The sequence below is a fragment of the Ahaetulla prasina genome, chromosome 4 (assembly GCF_028640845.1).
Source record: "Ahaetulla prasina isolate Xishuangbanna chromosome 4, ASM2864084v1, whole genome shotgun sequence".
Classification (NCBI taxonomy): Eukaryota; Metazoa; Chordata; class Lepidosauria; order Squamata; family Colubridae; genus Ahaetulla; species Ahaetulla prasina.
Window position 1 is genome coordinate 82,059,790 of NC_080542.1, and position 22,496 is coordinate 82,082,285.

The 22,496-nt window shown below is 41.1% G+C and overlaps 1 protein-coding gene across 1 annotated transcript in view; it reads left to right on the forward strand.

Moving 5' to 3' along the window:
- ULK4 (unc-51 like kinase 4) overlaps nucleotides 1-21,893 on the forward strand; it is a 36,678-nt gene extending 14,785 nt beyond the window's left edge. Inside the window, exons 3-7 of the mRNA XM_058182716.1 lie at nucleotides 18,111-18,250; nucleotides 18,362-18,521; nucleotides 18,917-19,018; nucleotides 20,650-20,733; nucleotides 21,886-21,893. Coding sequence (XP_058038699.1) covers nucleotides 18,111-18,250; nucleotides 18,362-18,521; nucleotides 18,917-19,018; nucleotides 20,650-20,733; nucleotides 21,886-21,893 — 494 coding nt within the window. The remainder of the gene's footprint in view (nucleotides 1-18,110; nucleotides 18,251-18,361; nucleotides 18,522-18,916; nucleotides 19,019-20,649; nucleotides 20,734-21,885) is intronic.
- Nucleotides 21,894-22,496: the final 603 nt, after the last annotated feature.

Genomic DNA, 22,496 nt, shown 5'->3' on the forward strand with positions numbered 1-22,496 from the left:
CACAATTACTTTAATAGTTTCCCATTGTACAGAATCAAAAGCTTTAAAAATGTCCAATGATACTATACCAATTTTATCACCGTTATATTCAGCTACATCTATAATATTTAATACTCTTCTAACAATATCACTCATGTATCTACCCTTCACGAAACCTACTTGGTTATAACTTATATATCTATCTATAAATCTATTTAATCTATTACTTATAATAGCAGTAAATATCTTTGCATCCTGATTAATTAAAGAAATGGGCCGATAGGACTCAATCCTTTCTAAATCTTTATCTGGCTTAGGAATTAGGGATATTTATTTATTTTATTTATTTATTTATTATTTAAATTTGTATACCGCCCTTCTCCCGAAGGACTCAGGGCGGTTCACAGCCAGGTAAAAATACAATACAATAAATACAAATTAAAATACAATTAAAAAACTTATTAAAATTGGCCAGGATTAAAATTTAGAGCTAAAAACCCATTAAAACCCATTAAAACACTAACCCAGTCCAGCGCAGATGAATAAGTAGGTTTTAAGCTCGCGGCGAAAGGTTCAGAGGTCCGGAAGTTGACGAAGTCCTGGGGGGAGTTCGTTCCAGAGGGCGGGAGCCCCCACAGAGAAGGCCCTTCCCCTGGGCGTCGCCAGATGACACTGTCGCGCCGACGGCACCCTGAGGAGCCCCTCTCTGTGAGAGCGCACGGGTCGGTGAGAGGTATTCGGTAGCAGCAGGCGGTCCCGTAAGTATCCCGGCCCTATGCCATGGGCGCTTTAAAGACATTCACCAACACCTTGAAGCGCACCGGAAGGCCACAGGTAGCCAGTGCAGCCGGCGCGAGGATAGGTGTCACTCGGGAGCCACGAGGGCTCCCTCAATCACCAGCGCAGCTGCATTCTGGACTAACTGTAGCCTCGGATGCCCCTCAAGGGAGCCCCATGTAGAGAGCATTGCAGTAGTCAGGCGAGGCGTCACAAGGGCGTGAGTGACTGTGCACAAGGCATCCCGGTCTAGAAAGGGTGCAATTGGCGCACCAGGCGGACCTGGTGGAAAGCTCTCCTGGAGACGGCCGTCAAATGGTCTTCAAAGACAGCCGTTCATCCAGGAGAACGCCCAAATTGCGCCCCCTCTCCATCGGGGCCAATGACTCGCTCCCGACAGTCAGTCGCGGACTCAGCTGACTGTACCAGGATGCCGGCATCCACAGCCACTCCGTCTTGGAGGATTGAGCTTGAGCCTGTTCCTCCCCATCCAGACCCGTCGGCTTCCAGACACCGGGACAGCACTTGATGGCTTCATTGGGGTGGCCCGGTGTGGAAAAGTACAGCTGGGTGTCATCAGCGTACAGCTGGTACCTCACACGAAGCCACTGATGATCTCACCCAGCGGCTTCATATAGATGTTGAACAAAGGCGAGAGAATCGACCCTGCGGCACCACAAGTGAGGCGCGCGGTGACCTCTGCCCGTCAACACCGTCTGCGACCGGTCAGAGATAGGAGGAGAACCACCGATAAGCGGTGCCTCCCACTCCCAATCCCCAACCGGCGCAGCAGGATACCATGGTCGATGGTATCGAAAGCCGCTGAGAGGTCTAATAGGACCAGGGCAGAGGAATAACCCCTATCCTGGCCCTCCAGAGATCATCCACCAACGCGACCAAAGCCGTCTCAGTGCTGTAACCGGGCGGAAGCCGGACTGGAACGGTCCAGATAGACAGTTTCCTCCAGGTGAAGGGGAAACTGATATGCCACCATACTCTCTACAACCTTCGCGCGGCGGGTTGGAGACTGACGATAATTACCTAAAACAGCGGGTCCAAGGAAGGCTTCTTGAGGAGGGGCCTCACCACCGCCTCTTTCAAGGCGGCCGGAAAGACTCCCTCCAACAAAGAAGCACTCATAATCCCCTGGAGCCAGCCTCGTGTCACCTCCTGAGTGGCCAGCACCAGCCAGGAGGGGCACGGGTCCAGTAAACATGTGGTGGCATTCAATCTACCCAGCAACCTGTCCATGTCCTCGGGAGTCACCGGGTCAAACTCATCCCACACAACATCACCAAGACCGCCCTCAGACGTCCCGTCCGAATCGCTGCAATCTTGGTCCAGACCGTCCTTCAGCTGAACGATTTTATCGTATAGATAACCGTTAAAGTCCTCAGCACGTCCCTGCAACGGGTCATCCTGCTCCCCCTGGTGAAGGAGGGAGCGGGTCACCCGAAACAGGGCAGCTGGGCGGTTATCTGCCGACGCAATGAGGGAGGAGGCGTAGCAACGCCTCGCTTCCCTCAGTGCCACTAGGTAGGTCCTAGTATAGGACCTAACTAGTGTCCGATCAGCCTCTGAACGGCTGGACCTCCAGGAACTCTCTAGGCATCTTCTCCGGCGTTTCATCCCCCTCAGCTCCTCGGAGAACCAAGGAGCCGGTTGGGATCTACGCCGGGTCAGAGGCCGCAAAGGCACGACACGGTCTAAAGCCCCGGCCGCAGCCCGTTCCCAGGCTGCAGCCAGTTCCTCTGCCGTGCCGTGAGCCAGGCCCTCAGGAAATGGCCCAAGCTCCGTCCGGAACCTCTCTGGGTCCATCAGGCGCCTGGGACGGTACCAACGTAATGGTTCCGTCTCCCTGCGGTGTTGGGTAGCGGTCAGAAAGTCCAGGCGAAGGAGAGTGATCTGACCATGACAAAGGTTCAATGACTATTTCCTTTAAGTCCAGATCTCGACCATTGACCAGAGAGAAAATCAGGTCCAGTGTGCCACCCCGATGTGAGTGGGGCCATCCACTACTTGAGTCAGGTCCAAGGCCGTCATGGAAGCCAAGAACTCCCGAGCTACCGTCGATGGCGAGCGGCAGATGGCAGGTTAAAGTCCCCATGACTAAAAGTCTGGGGTCTCCACCGCCACCCCGGCAAGCACCTCTAGGAGCTCGGGCAGGGCAGCTGTCACGCAGCAAGGAGCCAGGTACGCGACCAGCAAGCCCATCTGACATCTATGACCCCACCTCACAAAGAGGGATTCACACCCGGCTATCTGAGGTACAGTGGTCTCCCTCGGCTCTAGACTCTCTTTGATCACAACCGCCACCCCTCCACCCCTACCCTGGGCCCTCGGCTGATGGAATGCACGGAAACCCGGTGGGCACATCTCAACCAGGGGCACACCCCCTTCATTGCCCATCCGCGGCACCCCCCTGAATTAGATCATGTATTAGGGGGGCCTTATTGGCCACGGACCGTGCGTTGCATAACATCAGACGAAGGCCCAGGCTCTGAGGGTCCTGACCATCCGGGGAACGGGTAAAGTTAGGGGGATCGGGGCACGCGATCGCCTGCATACATCGAACGCGTGACCCCCTATGTCGATACGATCCCCCCCTTCCGCCATATCTGCCCCTCCCACTTACCGTGCCAATAGACTCACCCTCACACAAAGGAACACCCTCCCCCCCCATAACCTCCGAACCCATTTGATAATCGCCACGAGCATGCGCTGGAACTGGTTTCCCTCCCGACGGGCTACCCCCATCACCCGCCCTACCCCTCCCACCCCTTAAAAATGCCCTATCTAAAAACCCCCAAAGGCTCTTTCTTCTCGCATGCCACCTCTGTGGGTCCCAAGACCCGTCATTGAGGCCGGCCCTTGGTAGCGATATGGGCCATTCCTGCGAGGCGGGGGCACCTCGCAGGCGCAAGAGTTCACGTGCAGTGTAGCGCATAGGAAAGTGCGAATCGGCGAGGGATGCTAAGGTGGTAAAATCCCAAAGTAATAGAAATGGTGAGTCTTCCAGCGGGAGTCCAGTTGGTCAAAGGACAAATGGAGCAGGAACCGGATAGCGATGACAAAACAGGAACAGACAGGCCGACAGTCTCCATAGCGTGCCTATGGAAAGCAGTTCTACAATAGATCTTAATCAGGTAGACATGGCTAGCGGTCTGCCCAAGTCCCTAGACCAGTCCAAGCTAGTCCAATCCAGTCCAATCCACTCCATCCCGCAGATGGACATGCATGACCGCCCAGTTTAGATGACCCATGGTCCGGAATAGGGGGGGGCGGAAATAAAATGGAGCAAGCCAGGCCATAAGGCCACAAAGGAAAATACGATGGAGCAAGCCAGGCCACCAGGGGCCATTCGATGACAAACAGGCCACAAGAGGGGACAAACCTCAGCCACGGTTCCGTTCTATTCCATGACGAAGGTACTTCTCCACCATGTAATATTCCATTGAATAATTTTTGCAATCTTGGTATTATTAATTCTTTAAATTCTTTATAGAACTCAACAGGTAATCCATCCTCACCTGGGGCTTTCCCTAATTTTATTTTTTGTATAATTCCATTAATCTCATCTTGTGTTATATCTTCTTCCATCAATTCCTTATATGTTTGATCAATTTTCACCACATATTTTTCTAAATAGCTTTGCAATTTTCCCCGATTAACTGGTTTTTTTGAATATAGATTCTGGAAAAAATTTCTAACCACTTCACATTTCTCTAATTTTTTATAACATCTTATGCCTCTGTCATCTATCAAAGCTCCAATTTCTCTCTTCTCTCTTTTATTTTTCGCCATCTTTGCCAATAATTTAGAATTTCTATTACTAAATTCAAAAAAATTCCTATTTAAATATCTCAAATTTCTTTTTACTAACTCTGTATCCTCTTCTATCATTTTATTTCTTAACATATTAAGCTCCTGAAGAATTTTTTTTTCTTTAGTAAGCAAAAATTGATTTTCCAATTCTTTAATTTGGTTTTTATCTCTTTCCATTTTAATTTTATAATTTTTATATTTCCTACTTGATAATTTAATACTCTCCCCTCTAAACACCGCTTTCATCGCATCCCAAACAATTTCAAATTTAACCTCCCCGTTATCATTTAATCTCCAACTTTCCTCCAATTTTTTAAGTATCCATTTTTTATCCTTTTCATTTTTATACAGTTTCTCCTCATATCTCCAATAGCTTCTTTTTTTCTCAAAATTAAAATCTAAATCCACCATAACTTCTGCATGATCAGAATCTTTAAAAATTCCCACATCTACCTTATCCACATTATTCAACAAATCTTTAGAAAGAAAAATATAATCAATTCTAGAATATGTATTATATATCTTAGAGAAAAAAGTATATACTCTTTCAATTCCTTTGACCTCTCTCCACACATCCACCACGCCGTTTCGAAGCATCCACTTATTTAAAATCCCCATTTTATTTGCTCCTCCACAGCGGGTGGGGTTAGTACTGTCTATTTTATCTCTGATTAAATTAAAATCCCCAGCCACAATTACTTTCCCTACACTTTCATTCTCCAAAATTTTTGTTATTTTTTCAAGAAATTCTCTTTGTTTTTCATTCGGTAAATATAAATTAACAAGTGTCACTTTTTCCTCATTAAGATTTCCAACAATTATTACATATCTTCCATCTTCATCCAAAATTACCTGATGTTTTTCAAAATACACCCTATCCGATATCAGTGTTGCAACTCCTCTAGCTTTTGAAGTTCCAAATGCTTTTTCATATATTTGCATACCTTTTATATACATTCTATTTGAATCTTCAGATTTCTGATGGGTTTCTTGTAAAAATAAAATATCTGGTAAATCTCTTTTAATCTTAAATTCCAATCTTCTTCTTTTAATCTGATTCCCTGTACCCTTCACATTCCATGACATTATTTTTATGACTCCCATTTAAAATATAAATTTTTCAATCCTATCCCCGCATCTTCCTTTCTGTGCCCACAACCCAACATTAAACTCCCATATAACCAACATTTAACATATAAACAACGATAAGAAAACAAAAAACAAAACAAAAAACAAGACAAACAATAAAATACAAACAATCTTCTTCCCCCACATCCTCATCGGTTTCGCCTCTATAAAGAGAATGGGGGAGAGGGGATGTGCCAATGTCCGGGCCACTTCTTTCGGGCTGTCTATTTAAATTCATCACTCAAAAAAAAAGATAGTGATGGTTCTCTCCCGCATTCGGCTTCGTATTTTCCAAGACTCTTGTCTGCTTCTTCTCCTGCTGTATCCTCATGACTTTTCTTCTGTTCAACCAACACAGGTGATATTTCTTTCCTCTTCAACCCTTTAGGGTCTTGCCCTCCAATAGCCCCCTTTTTTTCTTCTGGGGTTGATGTTTCCACATATGTTCCACCCATCTTAAGCATTTGATCCTTTATCTCCATTAAATTCTCCATCTCAATCAGTCCAAGCTCCCGTAAATATAATAGTGCATCTATGTCTGGGGTAATTGTACGCATCCTTCCTTTATAAAAAAAATTTCAATTGTTGTGGTGGCCTCCAATTATATTTAATTCCATTATCTCTCAAAACTTTTATAATTGGTTTTAAAAAAAATCTCCATGCCCTTTCTTCTCTTGATATATCCGGGAAGACTTGAATAGTCTTCCCTTCAAACTTCAAAGCATCTCCCATCTCTCTCACCTTGGCCATAACTTCCAGCTTGTCACCAAGATTTGCAAACCTGACAAGCACATTCCTGTTAGAGCCATTTTGCCTTCTATATCCAATTCTAAAAACACTTGCCAGGTCTGCTATTGTAAACGTAAGTTGCGTATTCAGATCATTAATCCATTTCAAAACCCGCTGTTTCAATTTATCATCCTTCTCTTCTGAAATTCCTCGGATAACCAAATTATATTTCCTCATCTCTTCTTCCAAGAGACAAATTCTCTTATCTTGCTGCTCATTTTTATAAAATATTTCACCAATTTGCCAATCCAATTTTGCCTCATGTACATGTATCTGCTCCATTTCATCTTTAATAATTGTCATTTCCTCTCTTTGCTTTGCAAAATTCTCATTCATCTCTTGTTTCATCTTCTTCATTTCGGATGTCAGTTCCAATGTCATATTATCCATACGCTCTGATAGTCCTGCTATTTTTTCCCCAATTTTATTTAAAGCTGCAGCAAGTTGCTGCATTTCTGAAAGTTGTTGAGTCATTTTGAAAAAACCTAAAAAAATTTCCAAACTAGGATTCCAAACCAATTTTACAGAGGGTCTTGATGAAGATCAAGGGACGGCAATCTTTTAATTGAAGCGAAGCGGCTTATTTGCACTCGTTATCTCTCAGTAGCTTATGACTCATAGTCACTCCACAAAGAAACACAGAACCTCAGTTTTTAAACATTAAGCAGCGCCATTTTTTCTCCACGTCAGCAAAGGAGAAAAAAAAAAAAACAGCTTGAACTTCAAAACAAGTCCTTTTTTTGTTTTCTGTGATATAAACAAGCTATTAATTTCCTCTCAAAAGAAAAAAAAATAAAGAAAAATTATCCACCCAGTGAAATCCTATTGCTGGCAATCAGTCCAACACAAAAGATCGGTTTCTCTTCAGTTAAATTCTTCTCATTAACAAATTCAATCTTTAATATTCACTCCTTAGCCTCAGCAATAAAAAAAGTTTTTTAACACAGAACACGATAATTATAATAGGGAAAGCAAAAGACAACAGTTTATTCCACACTTATCATGTCTGCCAGTCGGCTCGGTCACTCCCACGCTGTAAAAACTCCTTAATTCAAACAGTTTCAGATGACCTACCAGTTTTAAATTCAGTCTGCTGGGCTATTAACACTTTCACTTCATGATTTATTAACTTTCATCCATAACGGTGCATTCCGAACAGCATAAATCCTCATAAATCTTCATTAATAAGCCCTGTGAAGTGAAGGAAAGGTCCTTACCCCACCACAGTCATGGCCACGCCCCCAAGATATGGGATGTTAGATTCGGGCAATAAAGAGGCAGGAGACCAGTGAGTGACAACAGCTCTTTAGTTTATAGTGAACCCAGCAACTGCCGTCTGGAAAAACCCCTCTTTATATACAGTTTTGGCTGAGGCTTCAACCAATCAACAACGTGCTTGTTCCCGCCCAAGTTTCCCTCCAAAACTTTTAAAGATACATTACACTCCTTCCCTCCCAGAACGCATTGTACCCACATTTACATAAAATTAGCATCTTATTTCTCTACGTAGTCACGTAAGTAGACTGGGCGTCTCCTAATTTATTTATTTATTTATTTACATTTAATTCTCTCGGACCTGCGCAATTCATTTTCTGGGAGTGAGACGAGCTGGCCGGAGGGACTGTTTGTTCCTCCTAGCTCCTCCTCTAGGCCATCCGGCCCTGGATTATTGGCAGAGTCGTCCCTGCTGTCTTCAGGAGGAACCGGTTGGTGTCGCTGAACCTCATTGGACTCAGATAAGTCCCCCGTTTGTCCCGGGTTTGAGTCAGCTGTGAATTCAAACATTTGGTAGTCAGGGCCTGGCTGATTTGTTTCTGTTTGACTTGCTATTCGTTTTCTTATTTGGTCTATGTGGCGTCTCCAGACCCGGCCATCCTCCATATCTACCAGATATGATTTTGGCCCGGTTATCTCGAGAATTTTCCCTTTTAGCCATGTTGGGCCCTCGCTATAGTTATGTGCCCATACCGGGTCGCCTACTGCCATTTCTCTTGTTTTACCATGTGCCCCCTTGTACCCATCTGGGGTGTAGGTTGGGTTTAGTCGGTCTAATGGGCACCTGAGCTTTCTGCCCATCAATAGTTCCGCCGGGCTACGGCCAGTTGTCACACAGGGGGTTCTGTGTTGGACTGCTAGGAAGGTATCGATTTTTGTTTGCCAATCGCCTGGCCTTATCCTAGATAATGCTTCTTTTGCGCTCCGAACGAAACGTTCTGCAAGTCCGTTCGTCGCCAGGTGGAAAGGCGCCGAGAGGGCATGTCTGATGCCCTCCTCTGCCAAGTACCCCTCAAACTGGGTTGCCGTGAATTGCGGGCCGTTGTCGGAAACTAGGGTGTCTGGCAACCCATGGGTTACAAATAGGTGCCTCAGGACTGAGATCACTGACTCGGCCGTCGTGGATCTCATGAGGATGATTTCTAGCCATTTGGAGTAGGCATCTACTACTACTAGAAAGGTTTGCCTGTGGAACGGGCCGGCAAAATCGATGTGAATCCTAGACCATGGCCCCTGGGGTTTCTCCCACTCTCTGATTGGGGCCGTAGGGGGTAGTGGCCTTGACTCTTGGCAGGCTTGGCATTTCCCTACCCTGTCGCTAATTTCCTTGTCCATCAAGGGCCACCACACATAGCTCCTCGCTAAACCCTTCATTCTCACGATCCCCGGGTAGCCCACATGCAGGAGTTCCAGTACCTTTTCCCGTAATTTCTCCGGGATCACCACCCTGTCCCCCCATAACAGACACCCCCCTTGAACCGATAGCTCCTCTCGTTTTTTCACAAAATCCTTGAAACGCTCGCCCGGCGCAGCGGGCCATCCCCTTTGTACCCAACCAATTACAGTCCTTATCGTAATGTCCTTGTACGATGCCCTAGCCACCTCCTTGGACGTGACCGGGCCAGAGTCCAAAGAGTCAATTAGCAGGACGGGTACCCCCGGGGTAGGGTCTTCAATGGTCTCCGGTAATGGGCATCTGCTCAGGGCGTCCGCATGCCCTAAGTCCTTTCCTGGCCGGTGAAGCAATTTGTAAGAGTATGCTGCCAGGAAGATGGTCCATCGGGTCAGTCTGGGCGAGAGGGCCACGGGCGTTGGGCGGTCGCCCGCCAATAGGCCTAGTAGGGGTCTATGGTCCGTGACTATCTCGAAGTCACGTCCGAAAACATATTCGTGGAATTTCTTTACCCCGGAGACTATAGCCAATGCTTCCTATCTAGCTGACTATAGTTCCTTTCGGCCGAAGACATTGTTCGGGAATAATACGCTATAGGGGCTTCTGTTCCATTTGGCAATCTGTGGCTGAGCACAGCCCCCACCCCATAGGGAGATGCACAAACTAGCACTAATGGCAACGTGCCATTGTATTGAATAAGGAGGCTATCGCTGGACAAAAGGTTTTTTACCCCTTCAAATGCCTTAGCTTCCGCCTTCCCCCATGACCACACAGTTTTCTTTGCTAGTAATTTGTGTAGTGGTTCGGCTATTGTTGCCTTGTTCTTTAAGAATACCGCATAGAAGTTTACCAGGCCCAAGAATGCCTGTAACTCTGTTTTATTTTGTGGGGCTGGGGCCTTCCTGATGGCCCGTTCCTTGCTCTCAGTGGGGTGGATCCCTTCCCTGTCTATCCGGTAGCCCAGGAATTCTACGGACCCTACCCCGATCTGGCATTTGTTCAGCTTAACCTTAAGCCCGGCAGACCGGAAAATGCCCAAAACCTTCCTCAGCCTTACCCCCAATTCCTCTAAATTCTCAGCCGATACCAAGACATCGTCGAAATAGGGTACCACCCCGAGTAGTCCCTGCAATAGTCGCTCCATTAGGTTCTGGAATAACCCAGGAGCCACACTAACCCCAAACTGTAACTGGGTGCATTTAAAAGCACCCCGGTGTGTGACAATTGTTTGCGCTTCGGCTGTTCTGCTATCTACGAGTAACTGCTGATAGGCTTGAGCCAAATCTAGCTTGGCGAAAACCTGCCCTTGTCCTAACGAGTGCAGCAAGTGTTGCACTACTGGGACGGGGTATGCACTCTTCTGCAATGCTTTGTTAAGCGTTGCCTTGTAGTCAGCGCAAATCCGGACCGATCCGTCCGGTTTGACTGGGGTGACTATAGGTGTCTCCCATTTTGCATGGTCAACGGGCACTAGTATCCCCTGGCTTACTAGTTTGTCCAGCTCCCGGTCAATCTTGGGCTTTAGGGCGAATGGAACCCTCCTAGCCTTTAACCTGATAGGGGCAACTTGGGGGTCTAGATTAAAAGAAATAGGGGTCCCCTCGTACTTGCCCAGGCAATCTTTAAAGACGTCCTCGAACTCCTTCGTTAGTTCATTTTTGAGGTCAACTTCATTCCGGAAAACCCCAGTCACTCCCATGCCCAAAGCTCGGAACCAGTCCAGTCCTAGCAAACTCGGTAAGGTTCCATCCACTATGGTGAGTGGCAGGGTTTTCTTGAACTGTCCATACTTGACTTGGACGGACGTTACCCCTCGAACAGGGATTCGATTCCCTTGGTAGTCCTGCACTCTTGTAGCTTGCGCTTCGCGACGGCTGGCAAGTCTCTCACGAGGGTGTCCCAGGACATAATCGTGATTGATGAGCCGGTGTCCACTTCCAGTTGGCATGGCACCCCTTCAATGTGTGTCTTGGTAAAAATCTTTTTCTCTAGTTGCGTCGATGCGTGGCCCACTCTCACGGCGGTCTGGTTTAACTTCGCACCCTTTTTGAATGGACCAATCCCGGGCCACTTTGCTGCTGCCGCGCTCTGATTGGTCGGTTTGAATTTTTGGCGGGAAGGTTGGGGGGCTCGACAGGCCTGCGCTATGTGGCCTTTCTTTTTGCACCGCCGGCAAACCGCGTCCTTAAACTTGCAGTGTTGTCGTTGGTGTTGGCCCCTGCAACTCACGCATTCGCTCCGATCCCCTCTCTCCGGCCTCCCGGTGTGGAAAACCTCTTCCTCTTCCTCACCTTCCGATTCGGCCTGGACTTCCTCATTGTGGACCGGGGTTGTTTTCGCTCCAGCCCCTGGCGCGTTTGGCATTTGCAGGGTCTCTGCCACTTTGGTGGACATCTCGTGAGCCCTGGCCTCGTCCAAGGCTATTGCTAGCGTCAGGTTGCTTTTAGACAGCAGCCGCCTTCGCAATCGGATGTCCCTGACCCCACAAATGAGCTGGTCGAGTAAGGCGTCTTCCAGATCTCTGTACTCACAATGGTTCGCGGCTTTTCTCAACGCTGCCATGTACACACTAATCGATTCGCCCTCGCGCTGTACCCTCTGCCTCAACTCGAACCGTTGGACGAACTTTGAGGGCGTCAGTGCGTAGTGTGCTTGAAGTGCCGTTTGTAGAGTTTGCCACGGTACCGACTGTACCGGCGTCGGCTCTGAAAGTGACTCCGCGGTATCGAAAACCTCTGGACCGCAGTGGCTTAGGAAGTACGCTCGCTTCCGATTGTCCGAGACTCCTTGGAGTTCGTTCGCTTCGAGGAAACACTCGAAACGAGCCATGTACGACCCCCATTTCTCCTTTGCCGGGTTGAATGGCGCTGGCGGTGTGTAGCTGGACATCGCTGCTTCCCGCCCCTTACTGTCTGGGTTCGTGAATTCCTGGTCACTTCAGCTCTTTCTTGTGATCTCGCTGCATCGAGATCCCACCTTCGTCGCCAATGTTAGATTCGGGCAATAAAGAGGCAGGAGACCAGTGAGTGACAACAGCTCTTTAGTTTATAGTGAACCCAGCAACTGCCGTCTGGAAAAACCCCTCTTTATATACAGTTTTGGCTGAGGCTTCAACCAATCAACAACGTGCTTGTTCCCGCCCAAGTTTCCCTCCAAAACTTTTAAAGATACATTACATGGGACGTATTTTATCAATGGTTAGACAAAAAATATGGTAATGAAGTTTGGTAGAGGTCCTTACAATACAAGAATTGTAGAAATATACAAAATATAAAATTGTATGATTATTGGATTGATTCAGGATGATGAAATGATTGGTACAATATAAATTAACTTAAACTTAGATTAATGAGGACAAAAATATTTGGATATATATTAGATTGATAAAACATGAAATTAGATGAACTACAAACTATGAACATGGTGAAAATGCACAAAAGATTTGTAACCAACTGACACTGTTTGTATTTGTAATTGAAGATGTTATGTTTTTATGTTTGTTTTAAAAATAAAAAAATTTCAAAAAGAAAAAGAAATATCCCCAGAAGAATTCAAAGCATCATAACACTGTCTGGATGGCTTCCTTCAGCGATATGAACTATCTCTAAGATTTTCAACAACACTGTTCAAACTGGAAGACACTGAATTTACCAAATATGTACTTGCATTCAAGTCCTTTGTTTATGACATTGACTTTTCTAAATACCAACTCTCCAATATGATTGCTATGGATGAAAATGCAGTGTTTAGGAGCCAAGAATCTCAAATGACAATTGATCAGAGGGTGCCTCATCAATCTATATTCCCTCCACTGATTATGAAAATGCATGTGTTACCTGAATTTTGGCAATTTGTCTGGATGGAAACAAAGCCCCACCTCTAATCATCACTAAGGGCTAGAAAGAAAAGATTCAATGTGTTTCAGAGATTTATGTTCTTTTTTAAAAATTATTTTTAGTATGCAATTTTCTTTGTTATATATAAAACTTTTATATCCACAATGGCAGTGTACTGATTGGGTATAATCTCTTTTAATTACAAATAATAAATCTTATACATACAATTGCTATAACTATTATTCCCAAAATCTATTCATCATAATCTTTACATTCCCCGTTATTTAATTAAACATCTTCAGTTTTGTCTATAATTAGTTAATAATATCAAGCATTATGAACATTGTATAACCATCACATTTGTAACCATTATCGTCCAAGTTTATTAATCAAGTTTACTTATCCTCATTATTAATATTCATTATTTACCGTATTTTTCGGTGTATAAGATGCCCCGGAGTATAAGATGCACCTTAATTTTGGGAGAGGAAAACAAGAAAAAAAGAATTCTGCCTAGCAGAGCCATACTGGTCTACTTGCCTTTTTTTGGATCGCACTAGTCTACCTTCTTTAAAAATAGAGGCACAAGTCTACTCATTGCCCTTTTTGGGGAGCGCACCGGTCTACCTTCTTTGAAAATAGAGGTACTACTCATTGCCTTTTTTGGATCACACTGGTCTACCTTCTTTGAAAATAGCCACCTACAGCGCTGATCAGTTGTAGTGCAGCCCTTTGAAGTGCCGCGGTAGATGCAAGAACCTTTTCATGAGGACACGTGGCTGTGCAACGCACAGAGGCCGACAACCTCTGAATAGTCGGGGGCGGCAGATGGGTGGGGCTACATTTGGTGTATAAGACACACTCAGATTTTCACCCTCTTTTTGGGGGTAAAAAGGTGCGTCTTATACATTGAAAAAATACGGTAATTATACATTTACTTCATTTTTATTTACTTATTCTCCTTAATTCTAAATTTCTAACTTCTGCCTCTATTTTCTAACCATTCCCAAGTTAAAAAGTATTCTGTTTGCTCCTTGTCCTTAATTTTCTATCTATTTCAGCACATTCTAGTATTTTCTTTATTATATTTTCCTCTATAGGTATATTTTCATTTTTCCAGTTTTGTGCACACACAATTCTCGCTGCTGTTATTAACCCACATGTAAAATTAAAAATGTATTTCCTTTATTATATTTCTCCGGTAGGATACCCAACAAGAACATCTCTGATTTTAGGTCTATTTGTTGTTTTATCATTTTTTCTAGCCACATTTTTACTTTTAACCAATATTTTTTTGCCATTGGGCAAGTCCACCACGTATGATAGTAAGAACCTGGTATCTGTTTACATTTCCAACATCTAGAAGATACATTTTGGAACATCTTTGTCATTCTTGCTGGTGGCAGATACTACCTATAAAACATTTTGTAGAGATTTTCTTTGTAGACTGTTGACATTGTTGATTTATAGTTTCTTTCTCAGGGTTTTTGCCATTTATTTATTTCTATAGTATATTCAAAAATTTTGGACCATACTATTATAGTTTCTTTTGCTCTTCCATTTTAAAATTCAGTAGATGGCTATTTTTTTTATTAGTTTGTCATCCATCCCTACAAATATCTATTTTAATTCTGAAGGTTCTTTGTAAAATCCATACATTTCTGCATCTTACTTGTATCTTGATTGTATTTCCATAAGTGGCCACCAAGCCAAATCAATTCCTTGATTTTTCAGTTTGTTTTGATTTTAATTCCCCTTGTTCATTTAGGATATCTTTATATCTTGTAATTTTTTCCAGTTCAAGAACATTTGGATGTATGAGTGCTTCCATTGTGGATAGCCAGACTGATATTTTCATGTAATGTTTCTCTTTAATTCTTTCCCATACTAGAAGCAGAACATTTCTAATATAATGTCTTTGAAAATATTTATGCATTTTATTTTTCCCATACCCCATAAATGCATGCCACCCCAATTGTGAATCATGTCCTTCTAAAGTCAATATTCTTTTGTTCCTTTGTTGTTGTTGTTAGTTGTGAAGTCATGTCCGACCCATCGCGACCCCATGGACAACGTTCCTCCAAGCCTTCCTGTCCTCTACCATCCTCTGGAGTCCATTTAAACTCACGCCTACTGCTTCAGTGACTCCATCCAGCCACCTTGTTCTCTGTCGTCCCCTTCTTCTTTTGCCCTGAATCTTTCCCAGCATTAGGCTCTTCTCCAGTGAGTCCTTCCTTCCCATTAGGTGGCCAAAGTATTTCAGTTTCATCTTCAGGATCTGGCCTTCTAAAGAGCAGTCAGGGTTGATTTCCTCTAGTACTGACTTGTTTGTTCGCCTTGCAATCCAAGGGACTCGCAGGATTAAATTAAATTAAATTAAGGTTATTCTTTCACCCATGTAAACACTGAGACCTGGTAGTACAACTCCTAATCAAATAACCCAAATCCCCCCTTATTTTTAGCTTCTTGTAGTATCTTCAATTTTATTTTTGCTTTTTTCTCTTGTCAAATAAACTTTAAAATAAATTTGTTTAAATCCTCAAAAAAAAAATTTCTAATTTTATCGGTATTGTTTGAAACAGAAATCGTAACTTCGGCAAAATATTCATTTTTATTGTAGCTATTCTTCCAATCATTGACAGCTGTAGGTTTCTCCATTTTTCCAGGTCTATCTTTATTTGTGGTATTAATTTAAAACAATTATCTTCTTTAATGGTTGCACATCTTGTTGATAACCAAATTCCTAAATATTTTACTTTTTTAGTTACCTGAATGCCCATCTTTTCCATCAATTCATTTTTCTGTGTATTTTTAAGATTCTTTACCAGCATCTTAGTCTTTTCTTTCTTTATTTTTAATCCTGTTACTTCACCAAAATCTTCTAATTTTTTTTATTATTAATTTAGATCCCATTTCTAGTGGTTCTTCTAGAATAAATACTAGATCTTCTGCAAAGGCCTGTAATTTGCAATTTTATTTTTTTATTTCCATACCTTTTATTTCATGGTCTTGTCTGATTTTTCTAATCAAGACTTCCAAAGTTAGTATAAATAATAGGGGGGGACAGAGGACATCCTTGTCTTGCACCCTTAGTTATGTTGAAGTTCTCTCTTATCCTATTTACTATCACTTTTGGCATTTGTTTAAAATATATTGCCTTAATCATATTTATAAATATTTTTACCAAATACATTTTAGTTGTAGTATCATGAATTGCCAATTCGGAATATTAAAGGCTTTTTGTGCATCTAGCTGTTTTTCAGCATGTACTTCATAGTATTCCAATGTATTCAAGATGATTCTCATATTATTTTTAATTTGTCTTTTGGGTAAGAAAACTTTCTGGTCCGGGTGTATAAATTCGTTCAGGAACCCTTTTAGTCTCTCTGCTACTATTGAGGCATATATTTTGTAGTCTACATTTAATAATGATACTGGTCTATAGTTTTTTATCTGCTGTAAATCTGAATCTTCTTTGGTATTAAGGTAATATTTGCTTCTACTCATGTTTTGGGAGGATTGGCCCTTAACAATTATAGCTCTCCAACATTGACAAGCATAAGACTTCTTGTAATGTAGATGTTTATAAAGTTCTGCTGGGAATCCATCTGGTCCAGGTGTTGTTTTTTTTTTTTGCCTTTTAATTGCTTCTATTAATTCCATCATTGTTATTCTTTCATTTAACATCACTTTCACTGTTTCTGGTATTTTGGGTAATGTAGCCTTTTCTAAATATTGTTTTATTATATCTTCTGACACTTTTTCTTGAGCGTAAAGTTTCTCATAAAATTCCTGGATTATTTTCTTTTTATCTTCATTGTGATTGGGAAGGATCTCCTTCTCTTCTATCATTTTATGTATCATTTTCTTCTCTCTCTCTGTTTTCAGCTTGTATGCTAGCCATCTACCTGGGTTATTTGCATTTTTAAAAAAATTGTTTTACTATTTTAATTTTTTGTGCCATTTCTTCTTTTTTTAAGTTTAATTTATATTTTATTAATTCCATTTTCTAATAATACTAACAACAACAACAACAACAACAACAACAACAACAACAACAACAGAGTTGGAAGGGACCTTGGAGGTCTTCTAGTCCAACCCCCTGCCCAGGCAGGAAACCCTACATCATTTCAGACAAATGGTTATCCAACATTTTCTTAAAAATTTCCAGTGTTGGAGCATTCACAACTTCTGCAGGCAAGTTGTTCCACTGGTTAATTGTTCTAACTGTCAGGAAATTTCTCCTTAGAATTTCTCTTTTACATTACTTTTGTACGGATCTTTCTGCAATTCTATCTCCAGCTTTTTGAGTTCTTCTTGTAGTGTTTTCTGCTGTTGTTTCTTTTTCTTGTTTCTTCTTGCTGTATATGTTATGGCTAATCCTCGCATGTATGCTTTAGCCGTGTCCCAAACATTTTGTAGTGATGTTTCTTCTTTTCTGTTTTCTTTAAAAAAAGAAGTCAAGTTTCCCCCCATTATGTGTATAAACTCCTTGTCCTTTAGTATAATTTGGTTCAATGTCCATATTGGTTCCTTCCTTTATTCCTTCCACCTGATTTTTATTGGGTTATGATCTGCCCATATGTTCGTTTCTCTATCAACTTCTTGGACGTTTGTTCTTATTTCTGGTGACATCCATATCATATCTATTCTAGACCATGATTGATATCTGTTTGAATAGAATCTATACTGGTTTTTCTTTGGATTTAACTCTCTCCATATTTTATGCCTATTTCTTGTGTCATTTTGAAATTACTGAATTTTTAGATAATATTTTTATCACTTATTTGAAATAAATTTCTGTTCTAAATAAACTTGTATTCTAGCATTACTTACTGTTAGTCTATTTGACTAACGATAGGCATAGTCATTGACTTGAAATGCAGAACAGGAATGTTCTTAAAGCAGTACAGATTTAGGTGGAGACAGGAAAGGACATTTTTATGAAAGGTTTATTAAATAAGATGCCACCATTCCTCTTTCCATCAGCCAATGCATAATAAAACCTGAGCAGTTTTCTCCTTCTCCTTTCATTTTTGAAAATTATATAGTTTTTCATAGAAATCAGCAGAAATGTTTTTTAATGTCTATTCATAAATAATTCCTAGGTGGATCATTAGAAATTTTAATTGCTCAAAGTGAACATCTACCTGAGAATATCATCAGAGAATTTGATATTGATTTGGTTACTGGACTGCATCATATACATGAGCTTGGAATTATTTTCTGTGATCTTACACCTAGAAAGGTAAGGGAACATATATTTGCATTGATACGTGATTTCTGAAAATAATTAAATAATTACATTTTAATTCAAGAAGGTATTATTTAGTACTTCAGTTTGTGTTTAACTTTACAGATTCTCTTGGAAGGAGCAGGCACTTTAAAATTCAGTAATTTTTGCTTGGCTAGAGCACAAGGTGAAAATCTAGAAGATTTTTTTGCTTTGATCTGCACAGAAGAGCCAGGAGATAATACTTCTGAAAGCACAAAAAAAAATTTGAAAAGCAAAATTAGAGGTACATATTGAACCATTTAAATGCAGCAGCGGCTAAATTATTAATATATATGATAATCTTTCATTAACTGATGTGGGGACAAGTTCAATAATGACCGTTTATTTCACTGAAAGTAATAATATTGATAAATATTCCTCTTTTCCTAGATACAGCTGATTATTTGTGTTCACCACTTGAATATAATTAAATGATACTGTATTTCTTTACATCTGAGTATATGAAGACAGTTTTACATTGTCATACATTTTATATTGGTTGATTTTAACATTAGAACTAAGTCTTAGCAATCATTCCATGAATTTCTAAGAAGCATAGGATTGGGAAAGCATGTGGGTCTTGGATGGATGACCTTTATAACATCAGAACAAAGAATTGTTCATAATTTTATTTTGCAGGTTCGTTGGTATGCACTGCACCAGAAGTGATTAAAGGAGCTGATTTTTCGGTAGCCAGTAATCTTTGGTGTTTGGGCTGCCTATTATATGAAATGTTTTCAGGTACTACAACATTCATGTTTGTATTATAGTTTTAATTAATACCATAAATATTAGTAGAAGTTAGGGTTCTGAATTTTATGTGTCCTGTCTTCATCACCTTATGTGAATTTCCTTGCAAATAAATCCTAGCCATACAATTCCCTATCCATAACGCAAATTAAAATAACACAAAAGAAAATTCAAGCACTAAAATAGAAAATCATAATATAAGATAGGACAGCTGCCTCTTGCAGCACCCTGCCGGCCAAAACATAAATGGGCCCCAAGTGAACCATTTTTGGGCCATTTGGCCGGCAGAGTTCTGCAGGAGGCCATGGGGGTGAAAATGAGGTGCGGGAGGCCGCACATGGCCTGTTTTAGCTGCCAGAGGTATTTTGGTCTGGTCCTTTGATATTTCCAGGCTGGCCCTGTGGGCCGGATATGGCCCATAGGCCTTGAGTTTGACACACCTGGTCTAAAGAAAGTGGTATTATTATTACTAACTTCATGGTTGGGGACAGAGGGAGAAGATCACCCTGCCTGGATTCACATATTAACATTTTCCACATTAAAGCAAAATTAATTTATTTGGTTTCTTCTAAACTCTTTTGTGTAAAATCATATCTTATATTTTTATCAAAAGTGATACAGTAGTGATAAACTCATTGTGTTGCTCTAGCTATAGGTGTGTAAATAATCCATCCTTAGCAAATATACTTAGAGTTTTCTAATGCAATCCATTTGCATTTCTGTTAAACTACCAAGTAGAGCTACAAAAAATTTTTATTACGTGCAAGACGTTATCAGAAGGCACTGATTTTGATGTATTTAAAAGAATTTTTATCTTATGCATATATAGCCCTGTTGACCTGCTGGCCCCCACCCTTTGGCCCCTGCCTCCCAGCAGTTTACCTCCTTGCAGCAAGCAGCAAACTGCAAACAGCCTCTTTCAGCTTCAGCACAGCCTGATTAGCACAAGCAGTTGATTGTTGGCTCGGCTTCCCAACCGTCAGCTGTTTCAGGCTATAGGCCTCCTGCAAGTGGGCAAATTGTTGGGAGACAGATTTTTTTTCTTGTGCTAATCAAGCTGTGCTGAAAACGAAACTAAAGCAGACTGTTTGCTGTGCTGGGAGGCAGAGGCAGAGTTATTGTGAATGTTTTATGAGTCTTATTTACTTCTTTGTGTCCTTTTGTTGTCAAATTCCTGTTTAGAATCAACAATTAGCTGGAATTTAAAAAGCATTTCACTAACTTAATTAAAATGTTACCTGAAGAAAAATAGAGAGGGGAAAAAAATCTTTTCATCTAACAGATTATCTGCTGAATAACTTACTGATTCTGATTACAATACCAATCTATGCAAAGAAAAAAACTTAAAACAGTTCCAAACTGGTAAAATTTCATATTATTTCCCATATCCATGCACTAGCGTATATCTTGTTTTCCTCCTTGTCTTATAGTTTGGAGCGTCTTATACTCCGAAAAATACAGTAATGCCCAGATGGACGTCAGTTTACATAATAGTATCAACTTTCCAGTGATTTTAAATGCTGAATGCAGCGGGTGTATGCTTTTAAATAAACCTTTAAAGATTTTTGTTGCTCCATTTTTTTAAGTTTTAATGAAATCTGCTATAAATATATGTTTTATAGGAAGATCTCCTTTCAATTCAGAAAATATTGTTGAATTAACAGAACACATTTTACATGAAGATCCTGCCCCACCTAAACAGAAAGGTATGGTTCCTTATATAGAGAAAAATTTGAGGTCACCTGGAATTTTCAGTTCTTGCACAGTATCACAATTTTTTAAAGTTGTAATGGACAGGTAATATTTATTAAGAAAGTTATTAAATCTACATCTCTTGAATTTTCTGTATTCGTGAGAAGGGAAAAAAGGAGGAAATAGGGTGTGAAAAACATTTTGAATATGAACTGTTTAGAAGTTTGAAATTATCTGCTTTCAGTGCAATACAGCTACTTAAAGTGTGCAACTTTTTTTAAATTTCTTTTTGTCACAACAGTATACACAAACAATTGTCATAGATAAAACAACATATCTTGAAGAATATATATATATATATAAGTTAAAAAAATATGCATCAACTATATTAATTTGATATAATGAAGGGAACAATAGGACAGGAACGGTAGGCACTTTTGTGCTCTTATGCACGCCCCTTATAGTCCACTTAGGAATGGGGTGAGGTCAATAGTAGACAGTTTTTGGTTGAAGATTTTGGGATTTTGAGTAGAGACTATGGAGTCAGGTAATGAGTTCCAAGCATTAACAACTCTATTACAGAAGTCATATTTTCTGCAATCAAGTTTTGAAGTGGTTGACATTTAGCTTGAATCTGTTTTTTGCTCTTGTAATATTGTGATTGAAGCTGAAGTAGTCTTTTATAGGAAGGATATTGCAATAGATGATTTTGTGTGTTAAACACAGGTTATGTCGAAGTCGACGGAGTTGTAAATTTTCTAATCCCAGATTTCAAGTCTATTGGTATAAGGTATTTTGTTGTTTTCGGAGGAGTAAAGAACTTTTCTAGTAAAATATTTCTGGACTCGTTCTATTGTATTTATGTCAGAGATGTGGTATGGGTTCCAGACGGATGAGCTGTATTCAAGAATAGGTCTAGCAAATGTTTTGTATGCTCTAGTTAGTAGTGTAGAGTTTTTAGAAAAGAAGCTGCGTAAAATTAGGTTTACAACTCTTAGGGCCTTGTTTCTCTTTTTCTTAAAGTTTCAATATCAAGACAGATCTGTCTAGAATTTCCATAACAACGGGAGTAGCGACATTTAATATTTTAAATAGCTAGCACCCACACACAGCGTTGAAAGGGAATATTTTATTTTTAATCTAAAACGTTTTGTATACCATTATAGGAAAATAGTCTGTCCTTCCTGTAGGAAATCGGCCCAAGAGCATCAGCTTCTTATTTCTAGTGCTCAGTAGGATAAAAGGTGCAAAAGAGACAATGTACTTGGACTCAATGATCTAGATAAATGATGTATTTAAATTTAGTAAGATATGAAAAGTGGGACAAAAATTATTCTGGCTTTGTTCCCTTTTCAGAAACTACTTTTGTCTCCTATAATGGTACATATTGCTGCTTGCTCTGAAAATCAGTTCCTTCTGATAAAATACTTATGTAGATTTACTTGGTAGTTCAACTGCCAGGTGCCAGTTGGAAAACTATAGACTTGGCTCCCATTGATTAATAAAAGAAAATGAGAAAAATGAAAAATTACAAGACTAACATTTAAATTTAGTAATTCTGGTTTCACATAATTTCTAGATGAATCTATAATACCAGCCTATTATTTTAACAAGGTTGTGCTTTGTTGTTCTGCCATAACTGCAAAGACTAAGTGAACTTCTCTCCTTTTTATCTGCATTCAGGTGTGATTTTTATATTGCCCACACCTGTTACTTGCCCCAGGTGAGTTTAAAGGAGCATCACATGCTTGAAACAATCTTATTTATCCACAATTTT